This window comes from Morone saxatilis, unplaced genomic scaffold, assembly GCF_004916995.1.
Source record: "Morone saxatilis isolate NCDOM2014 unplaced genomic scaffold, NCSU_SB_2.0 Contig1, whole genome shotgun sequence".
Taxonomy (NCBI): domain Eukaryota; kingdom Metazoa; phylum Chordata; class Actinopteri; family Moronidae; genus Morone; species Morone saxatilis.
The window spans coordinates 18058260-18073176 of NW_023339651.1; the positions used below are offsets into that span (position 1 = coordinate 18058260).

Sequence of the window (14917 nt, forward strand, 5' to 3'; positions counted from 1 at the left end):
ATGGCATTTGCAAGAATCTACCGGGCCTGAACAAGAACAACCAATCAGAGCTGACAATCAACTCAACCACCAACCCAAAGCGTGTTTCTATCTTTCTTGGCTCTGATTGGTTGTTTTTGGTCAGGTCTAGTGGATTTAGCCACTTCCACAAACTCCAGACCTAAACCAGTGCCTTGGTCAAGAGCCTTATGATGCAATTTTTTTGCCACAGATCAAGCGTACCGGTAAAACAAGCAGCATTGGTGGGAAAGGTGCCAGGTTCAGGGTGTAACATAGGATGTACAAATTAAGGAAATGTTTAAAAAAACATATTTGTTGTGTAATGGCAACACAAAAATCACTGTAGGCCTACAATAAGAACAAATGAAAATAACTGTTATTCATTCACATAATTTTTTGTCAAAGCTACAGGGACCGACTGAAGAGGGGCTGAAGAGTTGCTCTGGAGCTACAGGTTGCCTACCCCTGTCATAGCAGTATTTTGTATTTTATTTTTAAACATGTGATGAGCAAGTATTTGTAATATGTAACAAGATACTTTTTGATGTATTTGTGCCCATCTCTGGTGCAGGTGCATCTGGCTGCAACTTTGTTGTTGTCTGTCTGTCTTGGACCTTTTAGTTTTTACTCTTTCTTTGCTCTGCAGGACTACACTGTAAATGGACTGGATGACACCTTTCTAGTCTTCCAACCACTCAAAGCCCTTTACCTTACATGACACATTCACCCATTCATGCACATTCATACACTGATGGCAGAGGCTGCCATGCTGGCTCATCAGAAACTAAACCATTCACAAACTGGTCTGCCAATATGGGGTTTAGTATATTGCCCAAGTACATGCAGCAGGAGCCAGGTATTGAACCTTCAACCTTCCGATTAGTGGATGACCCACTCTACCTCCGGAGCCACAGCTGCAAAGCTTCACATTTTTGTGTTAAATGATATGGAATACTGGAATTCCTATTTATTCATTCAAATGTACCATTTCATGACATTCTGTTGAGATATATGAGTGAGTCCAGTCACTATGTGCTTGTGATGCATGGTGAGCCTGCAGTCAGAGACTCAGCAGACTGGTTGATCAGGTTTAACCAGCAGAGACAGTATGCTGCCATGATTCCTATCTGCTCACACTCTGCATGTGACTTAAACACTTAATGACAGATGGATTGTAAAGGTAGAGAAAATAAACAATAAACATAGTAAAGCTTTGAATAGTTTCCATGCTATTACTGTAACCCTCCAAGGTTCAGTAACATTATACACTTGCACAGTTTACACAAGCAAAGCAGGCAACCATACATTGCAACTTTCAGCCAGTAATACAGAAATGAATAAAAACGCAAATTAATAAAGTCTACAATGTCTTTACCCAGTTTTGTTGGTGCCATGTTGCTCTGAGATCTTCTTCCCCTGAAGATATGTCAGGCTCTCTCCTGACCTGTGTCCTAAGTGAGGCTACAGCACCCTGTGAGTTATGAATGCTTGAAAAGTGCTTTGTTTTCCCTGTTTATATGACACCAGGCCAAACAGGACACGCCCACTACTGTTTTTTCTCTTATGTATACTCTTTCCAGTTCATCCAGCCCTAATCTCCAGCATCTCTGCACTAGGCTGGTGTTCAGGTCCACATGTGAGACAGCATTCCAAAAGAGTAATTGTTCCACTTATGTCCTGAAGTTGAATCTTTGAAGTTGAATCGTTAGAGCAGGTAGCCCCCAAATCAGGATATTTGAACTCACAAACATTACATTATTGTGGCTCATTAGTAAAGCTTACAAAAATATATAAAAATGTTATACATTGTTTTGTTTGCAAATTGGCTCAGCCATGCCCCCTAAACTCAGCCCCAAGACACGTTTGACTGATATGTATGAAAATTGATACACGCATGTATCATGATGAGACAAAAAAGTCTCTTGCATCCATACCCCAAACCCAAGTGGAGTTGTGCTATTTGTGATGTTGAATGGCGTGTCTGTGGCGTGGTGTCAAATTCCAGCATTTCACCATGAAACAGGAAGTTTTCATAACGTCATTGTACTTTGTCCAATCTCCAACAAACTTTACATGTCTGATAAGAGTCCCGCCATGAGTCCCGCCCTGAACACATGCCACTATCCAGTCATGCGGGCCACCTATTGAAAGCAGGAAGTAAGTCTTGTATTGCATCATAATCTGTACCTTCAACAGTATATTCCAAATATAAAGAAGAATTTCCAAGAATTTACATTTCTTCAGACCTGTAAAGACATTATTTTACAGTTACAGGGCTGAACTCAAAGCTTTAGTGGGAGAACTACATTCTGAAGAATCCATTTTAAAAAGGACACTGCTAAATAAAGAGTGATGTTTTGCATGCATACAAAACTTTGATATATTGGTAGAAGTAAATTCTAAATTCATGAAAAGGTGACAACTTCATTAACAGCCCACATGAGTGAACGCATCATTAATTGCCTTCATTATTGTTATTGTATTGGCCAGTGCGACTCCATAACATCCTGCAGATCCCAGAGCAGCTGTCAGGAGTCCACCAGCTCCCAACACTGTTGCTCCCATCATCACCACACCAAGAATGGCAAAACTCAGAGCAACATCCATTAACATACATACCCTGGTCTCCATACTGTTAATCAGCTCATGGGCAAAGGGCAAAGTCAAAGGTATGATGAGATTATTGAATGAGAGTAAATCATTGTCAACAGCCTGCAACAATATAAGAATCAGCACAGCGCCAGACCAAAGCTGCCCTCGTGCTGACATGACAACAAGCCCCAGAGAGATCCCAGAGGCTGCAGCGAGGCCTGAAATCAGTCCTAATTCTCCTCCTGTGCCGAGACACCACTCAGCGAGACTGTGAAGGTTGAAGTGTGGGGTGTCTACATCTAGATAGTATAGGATCACACCTGCAGGGACAGAAATCCACAAAGACAGTGCTCGGTCTGTGTCCCAGAGGCTAGCTGACATCACACCTATAAGAGCACCAATCAGTCCAGTCAGCATCTCCACCGTATAGACCGCGGATCGAATGGTGTAAAAGGTATTGTAGTATAGTGGCACTTCTTTAGAGTAATTTTCAATCCCTAGTCCGAGCAGGAGTCCAGTCAGCGGTACCAGCAGCACAAAGCTGAGTGTTGTGTATGCAATGGGCTTCTTGAAGGCCAGCATATCAGCCAGAAAGCCCATCAGAAATGCTGATGGGAGTACAAAGATCATGGCAAGATATAATCTTGGTTTATTAATATCAATGTTTTGACCTGACCAGACTCCGAGGAGCAAAGTAACAAAGGCCACAGTGGAGAAGGTGAGCATTCTTGCTGGAGTCGCCATTGTTTGCTGTTGTTTCTTATTCATGAGGAGTAAGTTGAGGCTCAGGATAAAGCCCATCAGACAGAGACCTTTCAGTCCCAGGGCCATCAGTGTGGTGGCGACCAATCCAAGGAGTGCTCCTGAAAGTCCACATCCCAGAAATATTGCCAGCCCTGCGCAGCCAGTCTCCAAGAAAGGTACAGTTCCCTTCCTCATCATTATAGCGGCACCGTATCCCATCACAATCCCACAGGCTACAGACAGGAAGGCCAGGCAGAGTCCAAGACACCCTAAGAGAGACGAAAATCCATCCAGACCAGCTACTTGGACAAGACGGTGAGCTTTAGGATACCTTGTCACAGCTGTCACCTGCACTGCTCTCTCTGCTGCCAGGTTTAGTGCAAAGCTTGCAGTAGTCACTTTTGCCACGCCCAGTATTACCTCTGTGGGACAGAAAGAAACAATTTTTACATTTCAGTTTAATTGGCTTCATTGGCATGACGTCTTAAATCAAACATGTTGCCTAAGCAAAAAGTCTTATATAGAATGGTTTGGATTAGTTGGTCTTTTGGAAGGGTAAAAAAAGTCTGTGATTTTCTAATTGAATTTGAGAAAGAAGTTTTCTCCAATTTCTTTGTATTTGGAAAACTTTCAAAACTTTTAGAATTTCAGTTTCAACTTCTCCTGTTTCACAATGGGTACAAATTATCTTTGTTCTTTCTAGCCATTCTTTTTTATGGCGCCCAGTTTCAATAGCAAGTTTATGGTCACAAAGCTTATAGCATTATACCTCTGGTGCTCCCAAAAACTAAATGACTTACCCATTCTTGTGGGTCGTTCTCACTCTGCCAGCACTCAGAACAACGACTTTGCATAAGTAAAACAAAAACTAAGTTGGTCAGAAGTCATGTGTATAGGGTGGAAAAGAAAGTGAAAGTTAGAGATTTATTTCCAACCTTTATTTAAAGTAGCCTGACACACACAGTGTGTTACATCTAGTGTCAAACATAGACTCCCTGATTCTATCATCATGAAATATATGCATGGTGAGGCAGGAGAAATGCCACTGTGTTTAAAAAGGTAATTTTGAGTAATAAAACAAGGCACTGAGGTCACACTCACTGCTCATATGGGCATTAGGGGTAAGAGTGGACAAACTGGCCCAACAAGCTGTTCAAAAAGACAATCAGAGAAAAAGGGCATTGTATGGAGGAAATGGGATCAGCAGACAAGGGAAAGACATTCACATGTAGAATGGGTATTGTGAGAAATAGGGGAGGAAATAAGAGGAGCAACAATTACTATATTAAGATTACTTTTCTTATTGCAATTCTTTCTGGTGGGATACAAATGATTGACTAGAATTAAAAATATCTTCTCTCTCTCATTTTACCAGAAATTATATTACATTTGGAATCATAATGGAGGATATGAAAACTGAATTTCTTTTATACTTTATTTATTTTAGGTAAATAGGCATTGTTATCCATAAATGTAGATGTATTAACTATTAGTGTGAGTATAACATAAATTGAATTAATTGTATTCATGTATTTAAAGGTCCATTATTACCACATGGGCACCCTGGTGGTCATAATGTTCTGCAGCCCCATACACAACAAACTGTGATGCACTTTGTGTTCTGACACCTTTCTATCAGAACCAGCATTTACTTTCTGTTCTGTGTTATTCACTTCACCAGTCAGTGGTGATAATGTTATGGCAGATGGGTGTAAGATTTAAACATATGTTTTCATTAGTGTTTAATCACCTGAATATAGTAATTATTATGTTTCTGTTACCTTAGAATGAGCTGTTTTTATCTTTAGATGCTGCAGGTCGCCTTCCTTGGAGTCCGCCATGTTGAACTACCATGTTTCTACAGTAGCCCAGAATGGACCACCCAAACACTGGCTGTCTGCCAATGTAGTTTCTCCTTTGCGTATTGGAAAGGGAGGGTGAAGCGATGGAGTTGTAATCTGCAGTTAGACTGCTAGATGCCCCTGCCAGTCCTACACACTAGACCTTTAAATGTATTCAGACAAAACCCTTATTGGTGGTTGGTATGCACTATTTCAAATCACTTTACATTAAGTATGTGGAAAAGAAAACAGCCAAAAGAAACATTGAACATTATCTATCCCTTAGAATTAGAGACCTGTTAGCTTTTTCATTCTGTTTTATTTTATTCTTTGACTTTCATTAGTTATAATCCTGTTTACGTTGTGTACTGTGTTCTTAAGAGGCTGTTGATGATGTATCACTCGCCATATATTAACTAGATTAAGAATAGGTCACAGCAATGCAACTATACGTATCAGAGAGGAAGGATGCGGTCTAACACGAGGAGCAAGATTGGGACAATCAACAATTGGGGATTTGGTCAGCTTCTCAAGGATGGCATGAGGGGAAAAATGTGACACACCGAACACACAAAGAGTGAACTACCTCCACAAGGTGGCAGTAATGCAACAAAAAGGCGCCTTAAAGCAGCAGCAGAAGAAGAAGAAGAAGAAGAAGAAGAAGCGGAACCTTCGTTTTTTGGTAGTAGTGCTTTACGGACCGCTTTTACTGAAACGTCATGATGGCAGCTGTGTTGAAAACACATGTGCAAGTATCTGGTGAGTTTTAAATACACAGTTCATTAGTGTTGGATCTGTTTGCCGCAGATTTTGAGTCTAACTGATATTAGCTAGCTAACGCTACTCCCTTCGGTCTGCTTTATGTTAAATGATCCATAGCTAGCGTAGCACTAGACCTGTCCCCGTTAGCCAGCAGAGCTAACGTACTGAATGTAAGTTGTTGCTGTAAGGTAAAAAAAAAAATAAGAAACGTAGTGTAACGTGGCGTTACTAGCTAACAAATGCCAGAGGAAGGAAAAGGAAATTGCAATAATGTAGTTGCTAATGTAGCGAATGTGTGCCCCTTGTGCTAGAACGGAAATACCAAACTTGGTTAAAAAAGTAATGAAAAACCTTCAGGCTAATTATCGAGCAGGCTTTAACCTATCTCAGTATGACATATTGGATACAGCTGTTTGATAATGTTTCCACTCTACAGAACATGTCAGACAGGTTCACACACTGACACAAGAGCTGTGTAGGTACAGAAAGAAGCCAAGGAACGAATCAAGTTTCTTCCTGTGACCAGTAAACTCCTCTTTTATCATGTTGTGCTTATATTTACTCAGATGGTTAAATGACATCAACAATGGTTGAAAACTAGAGCTGCACAATTAATCGATTTTTTTGTTGTTGATGAAGGTAAAACTGTTTAATAATGAAAAAGTACTGTAGACATGCAGAGATGCTCTTATCTAAATATCTTGTTCTCCAGATGTAAGAAAACTAAAGTTTGACATCATGATGATTTTAATAGTGTTTTTTCAATGGAAATTAAACTAAAAAATGATCGTCAATAATATCGCAATATCTGTCAAAATAATTGCAATATAATGCTCGTACCATATCGTATATTATAAATTCAGTACTTCCATTTCTGAGGAGCTCTATAAACAAATTTAAAGCTGCAGATATTTTCCCCCCGAAATTAGCAAAGTGAATTTCGAGGTAAGAAGTTATGAATTGGGCTTTAGAGTTGAAAATGCATGGCAAGGCTGATAAGGGTCCTAGTTTAGTAGTTGTAAAAGAGGTTAAGTCTGAAAGAGTGAAACATTCGGACATTTAGAGACTAGTTTTCCTGGAATTGTATTTAAATGATTTGGTCGTCCTGTAAAATTTAAATTTTAGCCTGTGCTATGGCGAAATTAATGTTACAGTGAGAGGAAAAATGTAGTCAACAGCCAAACACCTCACGAGCGCAAACTCACTCGGAGTGTACCTTTACATGCTGACCACCATTTATGAGCAAGTGCTATCGTGTATAGTCAAGAAAAACTCCTGGAAAATGTCCTGGAAAGCAAGGAACTGTTTCAGCACTAATACAAAGTGTTTCTGAATTAGCCCAAATAAAATAAATGAATAAAGACTTGTTCATTTGTGCATAAAAGGTGTGTGTGTGTATATGTATGTGTGTATGTATGTTTTTGTGTATATATATATATATATATATATGTGTGTGTATATATATGTATATGTGTATATATATATATATATGTATATGTGTATATATATATATATGTATGTTATATATGTATATATGTAGCTATAGTTAGTATGTATTATGTGGTTATATTGTGTATATGTATGTATGGTATAATAGGTTATGTATGTATTTATCTATTAGTATAGTATATAAAGACCAGCTGTTATGGCATGCCTTCAGAAATTAATCTTTGAATATATGAATGAACCTGACTGACGCCATCAAGGCACGGCTGCCATCTTGTATTTGCTGCGCAAGAAGTGAGAATGAGTCAGTCAGCTGGAACCCTTGTGGCAGCAACAATGAGCACATGAGGACCCATTAAACTCATTAGCAAGGCCTTGTACGGCAAAATCCCCGATAGCTACCCGACCCAAACCGGTTCTACTGACGAGAAGCCGAAAACATTAGTGCAATAAATTCACCGCTCTGTGCAGCTCACGTCTTAAAAGAAACTGCTTCCGGTCTAAGGTTAAACTTACACTTTAGTCTATTTCCCACAATAAACGCAGCTGGATGCCCAATACAGAAAAGGCACGTTAACAAATCAATATTAAACAACATTTTGGAACAGGCGAGTTTAGGTGTTGTTGCTTGATTTTTGGTGGGACAGAGAAGTGAGCAAAAGAAGCATTGCTCATTGTTGCTGCCCACAAGCTTCCCCAGCTGACCGACTCATCTCACCTTCTTGCACAGCAATACAAGATGGCAGCAGTTCCTTTGAGACGTCAGCAAGTTTCATTCAATATATTCAAGAATCATTCAATAATTCAATTTCCTAAACGGCATGCCATAGTCTGTATGTATGTAAATAAGTCTTTACATAATAACTTGTATTTGTGTGTGTAACTCAGGAGATGATGCAAAGCCTCAGTTTGAGGATGGAGATGACCTGAGTGATTCTGACGTAGGGAGCAACGATGAAGGGTCAAATGAAGAAGAGAGTGATGGGGGAGAAGATGACGGAGACGGCAGCAGAGGGAGCAGCGGGGAAGAAGCAGAGAATGAAGAGGGAGGAGAGGACGAGGATGGAGACGACGGTAATGCCAATGCTGGGTGGGCAGAGGCAATGGCAAAGATCCTGGGAAAGAAAACTCCTGAGAAACAAAGCAGCATCCTGGTGAAGAACAAAGAGCTGGACAAGAAAAAAGAGAAGGAAAGACAGGAGCAGCTGGAGAGAAAGAAACAGGTCGACATGTCATATTCTTTATTGGCTTGACTGTCTGTGTATCCCACATAGTCCTAATGACCTCCTCCAAAACTGGATTTACAATACCGTTCTGTACCAAAGGTCCTGGAAAATGTTAATAGTATGTTAGCATCTCACTTAGATCACCTACATAAACCTATGTGCATATTTAGTTTGAAACTCAACTGTTGGTAGGATACGCTGCACAGTGTTTTGTGGCCTCCTCTGTCTTGGCTCTCTTCAAATGAATGAGAGTGTGTTTTTATCACACAGGGTTGATGTCTGTCTCAATGTGGCCTTAATGAGCACCTTCATCGGTCCAAAATTAGAAAAGCTAAAAGAAACCAAAGCAATAAGAGGTGGTGAAAGATTTTATATTGAACATGTATAAATGTTGTACAAGCTGCATCTGGGAAGCTAACTGTGAGGATGTATTTGTGCCTCTGTCCAACAGGTTGACAAGAAGCGGACGTGGGAGATGATGTGCAGAGAGAAACCGGACTTGGTGAAGGACCGTGAGACTGAAAGAGCTCTACAAAGAATTGCTACCAGGTAGGGCTGCAACTGACAATTATTTTTATTACCCATCTGTCCATTATTTTCTAGATTCATTGTGTATAAAATGTCTGAAAAGAGGGAAAAATGTTTCTCAAAGTCCAAGGTCACATCTTCATGTTTTGTCCAAAGCCCAAAGATATTCAATTGAATATGATATGAAACAGAAAAACAGGCTGAAACTGCATTTTCTGCCATTATGACAGATATATCAGATAGATCAAAATAGTTGGCTATTATTTTCCAGCAGCCCACTAATCAATTAACTGTTGCAGCTCTACAGCCAGATGTCTAAATCATTATTTTTCCACAAGGATTTGTTCCACATTCTCAGATGCAGGTGTCAGTGCTGATTCCAGTGTGTACTTTTCCGCTCAGGGGGGTGGTACAGCTCTTTAACGCCGTGAGGAAACACCAAAAAACAATCGATGACAAGGTGAAGGAAGTCGGCGGCTCTGAGAGGAAGAAGGCCAAGCTGCTTTCGTCTGTCTCAAAGAAAGACTTCATTGACGTGCTAAGAAGGACGGAGGGAGGCAGCGGAGTCTCCGTCAAGACGGAAAAGGACGTCGTACGTTCAACAACGTCTCGTCATTGCTTCATCACAACACACTCTACATTATAGAAAACCGATAGATAGGACAGTGTTGGGTTGTAATGAACCAAAGACATCTAGGTTGAGTTAAATCCTGCCTTCTCTTCTTCCATTCATTGGGGGATGGGGGAAAAAAGCACCTGCGCTTTATTTCTAGGTTAGCTAGATGGACCACAGTGCTCTCTACCGGTTAGCTGCTGGGTGCTAATCAAAGTTACATGAGATTCAGTTGGACTGTGTCTTCAGGACATGTCTATCAAGTGAATTTACATACATATCTGGGAAAGGAGTGCTTCATTCCAAATTAAATAACTTGCTATACTATGCTATACTCTAATTACACATTTTTTCAAATGTAACTAATCTCCATTGCATGTAATCAGTTATTACCCAACACTGTTTTAACTCCTTATACATGTGATCAATTACCTTGTACATCAAACCAATGAGAGAGAAAAAACAATTAAATAATGTCAAACAGGATCAGAACTGTATCTTATAATGACTGTCTGACTGTTTCCATGAGTGCTCTCATGGTGTCACTGTTGCATCATGAAAGCATGGATAAGACATGGAGCAGAGCTAGAAGCAGTACAGAGTGTGTGGTGTATCAGGGCATCTTAAAATTCAACTATCCAAATATTAGACCCTAAAATGTCTTCCATATGATTTGAACATTTGATTGTCTCATTCCCAGGGTGTTAAATACAGACGTTTTGGGACCCTGGGAATGGGACTCCACAATCAACTATCCTCAAGCTTCCAACCCAACGCATCTTGCTATCTTTAGTGGCTCTGATTGGTTGTTTTCGTTCAGGCCTGGTGGACAAATGTCATCAGGAGCGCTAGGAGGAGCCTGATTGTTCACAGATTATCTGTCTCATGTACTACTATCAGGATATAGGGAAAGTTTCAGTGAATATGACAGAAAGTTATATAAGAATTTAAATTCCTAATGGTCTTCAGTTTAACCTGTTAAAACCTGCAGAAACCCAGGTAGTGTAACTTGTGTGTGTGTGCGTGTCTGTGTGTGTGTGTAGGCTGCTGCAGCAGCGGAGAAGCCCGCCTGGAGCGTCCTCAGAGACGACTTCATGATGGGAGCCACCATGAAAGACTGGGACAAAGACAGTGACGGAGAGGAGCCCAACACACACTCGGGAGGGAAGGCGGAGGAGAGCGATTCAGACTAGGGGACTGTGTACACACGTCTGCAATGCTTTCAGGGACAGTCTGGGAAACAAAGCCTGACCTGCAGAGTACAACTTCAGCCTCCAGGACATTCTACATGTCTGCGGTTTGAGATGAAAACATGGGGAAATGATGTAGCGCTTCTCCTCATTATCACTGTGTAGTCATTTTTATAGCATCCTACATTCTGGTATAATATATATATATTATATCTAAAATATATATTATATCTAAAATATATATTATATATATTGTGCAGAGAAGGAAAGGCTGTAAAACATGGAACTATGCGGAACAGGATGTAACCGATACTGATCCTGGAGGAGCTCCTCACTGTGCGGAGCTGCAGGTAATGAGCTCCTGTCTTCAGATCAGTTTGCTTCCATTTTGACTGCAGATATTTTATTATTGAAAGAGCTTTGATGGTGTAAACTGTGTAAATAAGAATGTTTTGTACAGCGCTAGTTGAATAAACAGCCAGTCCATTTATCTTCAGTGCTCTGTGGTCTCTCTCTCTGGAGACTGGACTTGTGTCTGGTCAGAAAACTTGAGCTCTCAGGTCCCTTCCAGTGTAGTGTTAGGTGGAGATCTCTTCATGGTCAGCAGGGAGAGGAGGAATTGTATATGGCATGTGAGTGTTGTATTAACTAATTATTCATTAATACCTAAAAAAATTCATTTCATTCAGGCCCGGTGGATTCTTGCAAATGCCATTAGGAGCATTATTTGTTTTGTGTTCTACTGTCAGGATGTAGTGAGTAAATCTCAGCAAATATGACAGGAGCTCCACAAGAGCATGCAACATACATAAATATGAGGGGTTGTAAAAGGGTTAACAGGATAGAAGAGACAAAACAAAAAAGTGTTTCTATTTTTCAGGCATTATTTTTGCTGTTTCCTTGTGAATTACATGATAATTTTACATCTTTTGGCCACTAAAATTTAAATACATTACACAACCTGTATACACATATGTATGACTGTGGTTACAAGCTGTGTTTTAAGAAGTCACAATCCAATAAGGTTGGGAACTGCTGCTATAAAGGATAAGAATGGTCTTATTCCAAATGTTTCTTCCTTATTAACAAGTCCTACAAGAAGACCAAAACCAACTATGTCAGTCCATCGCTCATAATACATTCTGACATCTTAACCATGTCTGTGTTCCTCAGCTCTGTTCCACTGGTTCATACTGAAGGTTTAAACCTTGAAAAACTTTACTTTTACATCTTTATTTTTTTAAAGCCTCTAATTTCCTAAAACAGCTGATCACTGTAGTATGTAACACACATTACTCAAAAAGGAGCAAAACAGCAATTTTGTTGGGAAGTAATTTTAGCAGCGGATTAATTAATTAAAAACAATTAGGGGCGGCTGAGGTCACTAATCGGAAGGTTGTTGGTTCGGTCCCCGGCTCCTCCCGCCACATGTCGAAGTCCTTGAGCAAGATACTGAACCCCAAGTTGTCCCTGATGCTGTGCTTCGGTGTGTGAATGTGTGTGAATGATTAGTTTCTGTTTGATGGACTTTGCCATCGCTGTGTGAATGTGGGTGAAAGGGTGAATGTGGACATGTAGTGTAAAAGCGCTTTGAGTGGTCGAAAGACTACGAAGGCGCTATACAAGTACAGGTCCATTTACCATTTATCCACATTTGGTGCTTTTGTGTATTTGTGTCAGAAGGACAAGCGGGAACATGTGTGGCTCACTGGCGCTCTATGGCACAGAGGAAGAAGAATATGATAGAATATGAAGATTTTTGAAGCTTTGATACACACATAGATATGTACATTATTGTTTAGATCTTTAATGACACGTAAAAATTATTAAATATAACCAGACTAGTCCTTTAAGCTGAATTGATTGTAAAGTGATAGTGGATGGCAGAGCACACATAAATCCGTAGGAACACTTTTCTGGGACACTGAGTTTGAGCCATTAAAGGAATAGTGTGGGGTTTCTGAAGTGGGGTTGTATGAGGTACTTATATAGTCAGTGGATTACCTACAGGAGGCCATTGGTGTGCCCCCAATTTGGAGAAACAGACGTTTAGGTAGCACTGACTATGGATAAATACTTCAAACAACCCCACTTGAAACTCGCTGAACCAGCTCTTTAAAAAGCCACATCATTGAACTCTAGAATCTGCTGTGTCTTTCTGAGCTGACCCAGGTGAGCCAGCTGTTCTGCACTGATGTCCCAGCAGCCTCCTCCTCAGGCACTGATCAGTGAGGTGTTGTGGTGCTGACACTAATGCTGACTCCTCTCCCTGACTGGTTGTACCATGGGGCTTCCTGTGTCTGGCCCTTGACGACGGCACAATCGTGGAAATATTTGCGCAGGGTGTTATCGGCAGAGAAGGGGGGTGGTGACGCGTCGGTCTGTCTGCACCACTCTGGACGCTCGTCTGTCATGACAACGCTGCGGCCTGCCACTCTGGTATGCTGCCTTTTATCCCGGCCCTGTTGACACACAGCCCGGGGATCGGGCCGCAGTGTCGCCTCATTTACCACCTCGACTCTGTCTCTCTCTGACACTTGTTTCTGCTTGCACGCAGCCACCTGCCAGCTGGCTCCATTTCAACTGCAGTGCTTTGGTGAGATATTCTGAAACCAGTGGCTGATAAATCTATTTTTACAGCTCAGGTCTTAAGGTCACATTAGCCCTCTGTTCAATGAAACGACCCTGAAAGGATTGTCAGGATACATTCCAGACTTTTTTGACTGGGGTGGCACAAGTGGGCCGCTAACTTATGCAGGGATGGCATGAAGTTTGTGTCTCAGCTTTCCATTCATTCCCAATTTATGGGAAACTTTAAAACTGAAAGGATAAGGATAATTAGGTGGCACATGAGATTTCAAGGATGGCCAGTGCCAACCCAGGGCCCACCTTCTGGACATGCCCATGGATACACTGCAGAGAACTTCTCAGTTTCTAAACACTGCATCAACTACTGGTCGACTCTGTGAATCTGCCTGTCGAAGCTGAACAAAGGTGACCTCTCACCTGCAAGAAAAATTCATTTAGGAGCACTGCTTAGACCCAAAGGTGGCAGCGTCATGTTTTACGGATGATTGCTGCAAATTGCAGATCTTCTTACGAGTTCTACTCAGCTCCTGCATGGGTCACAGGTCTTAGTTCTGATGAAAGAAATTTGAAAATATGTGCAAATAATCAAATTGCAGCTTCCGTGCCAAAAATTTGCCTTGTTTATGGGTTCTGGTTTCAGGGGCCTCAGAGCTCGCATTACCAGGTTCTCCCAAGCTGTTACCCATAGGAACCTGGCTACCCGGTGAACTCCACTGAAGACTCTCTTTGCACCATTGCCATATTTAAATACTATTTGCACAGATACAGCTCTCTCATGCACTCCACATACATAACCTCATTGATTCAAATTGTACATATGTTGTTATCTTTGTCTTTATCTGTATTTATCTGTATTTATCTGTACTTTATGTCATACAGGTACATAACCTGTATCATCCCCTTTTCTTTATCTTTTGACTGTTTTGGTGAAGCAGCAACCACACATTGTTAAATAACATTTAAGTTAAATTGAATAGGGGCCCATGGCTCATTTTCCCCTGGGATCCCAACCAGGGTAATCCGGCCTTGGTACAATGTTATCATGCCTGATAGGAATAATGGCTAAAGCTATAAAAATAAAACTTAACACCTCCTGAAAGCCCTGGCTCACCTTCAGTAGTGTAACTCCTCAACTTGCTGCAGTGATGTGCTGAGTTACTGTTTGTGTGGACTGACTTGGAAATGTTGACAGTGTGCAGGAGTAGATTTAGGTTTTAAACAGTTATTAATTGAATTTTTCTGTCCTAGTACTCAACGGTATATTTATATTAGATCTATTTATTTATTTTTTTCAGAATCGTAATCAGAATCAGATGTATTGCCAGGTAGGTTTTTACACATACGAGGAATTCGTCTTGGTGCAGTGGTGCATAAAATATACAATCA

The 14917-nt window shown here is 40.8% G+C and overlaps 2 protein-coding genes across 3 annotated transcripts in view; one reads left to right on the top strand and one right to left on the bottom strand.

Annotated features, from left to right (window-relative positions):
* LOC118327899 overlaps positions 1 to 1692 on the bottom strand; it is a 4149-nt gene extending 2457 nt beyond the window's left edge. The window contains exon 1 of the mRNA XM_035661425.1: positions 1376 to 1692. Coding sequence (XP_035517318.1) covers positions 1376 to 1394 — 19 coding nt within the window. The 5' untranslated portion in view covers positions 1395 to 1692. The remainder of the gene's footprint in view (positions 1 to 1375) is intronic.
* Positions 1693 to 5789: 4097 nt separating this feature from the next.
* Positions 5790 to 11432, top strand: rrp15 (ribosomal RNA processing 15 homolog). 2 transcript variants are annotated; one of them, XM_035661436.1, is made up of 5 exons: positions 5790 to 5936; positions 8274 to 8608; positions 9063 to 9160; positions 9542 to 9731; positions 10796 to 11432. In XM_035661436.1, exons 1-5 carry the CDS (start codon positions 5897 to 5899, stop codon positions 10943 to 10945), a joined length of 813 nt encoding a protein of 270 aa, XP_035517329.1. In that variant the 5' UTR covers positions 5790 to 5896; the 3' UTR covers positions 10946 to 11432. The 2 variants fall into 2 exon arrangements, with proteins under 2 accessions (XP_035517329.1, XP_035517338.1); XM_035661445.1 differs by having other exon boundaries at positions 5885 to 5936; positions 8277 to 8608.
* The last annotated feature ends 3485 nt before the right edge of the window (positions 11433 to 14917 follow it).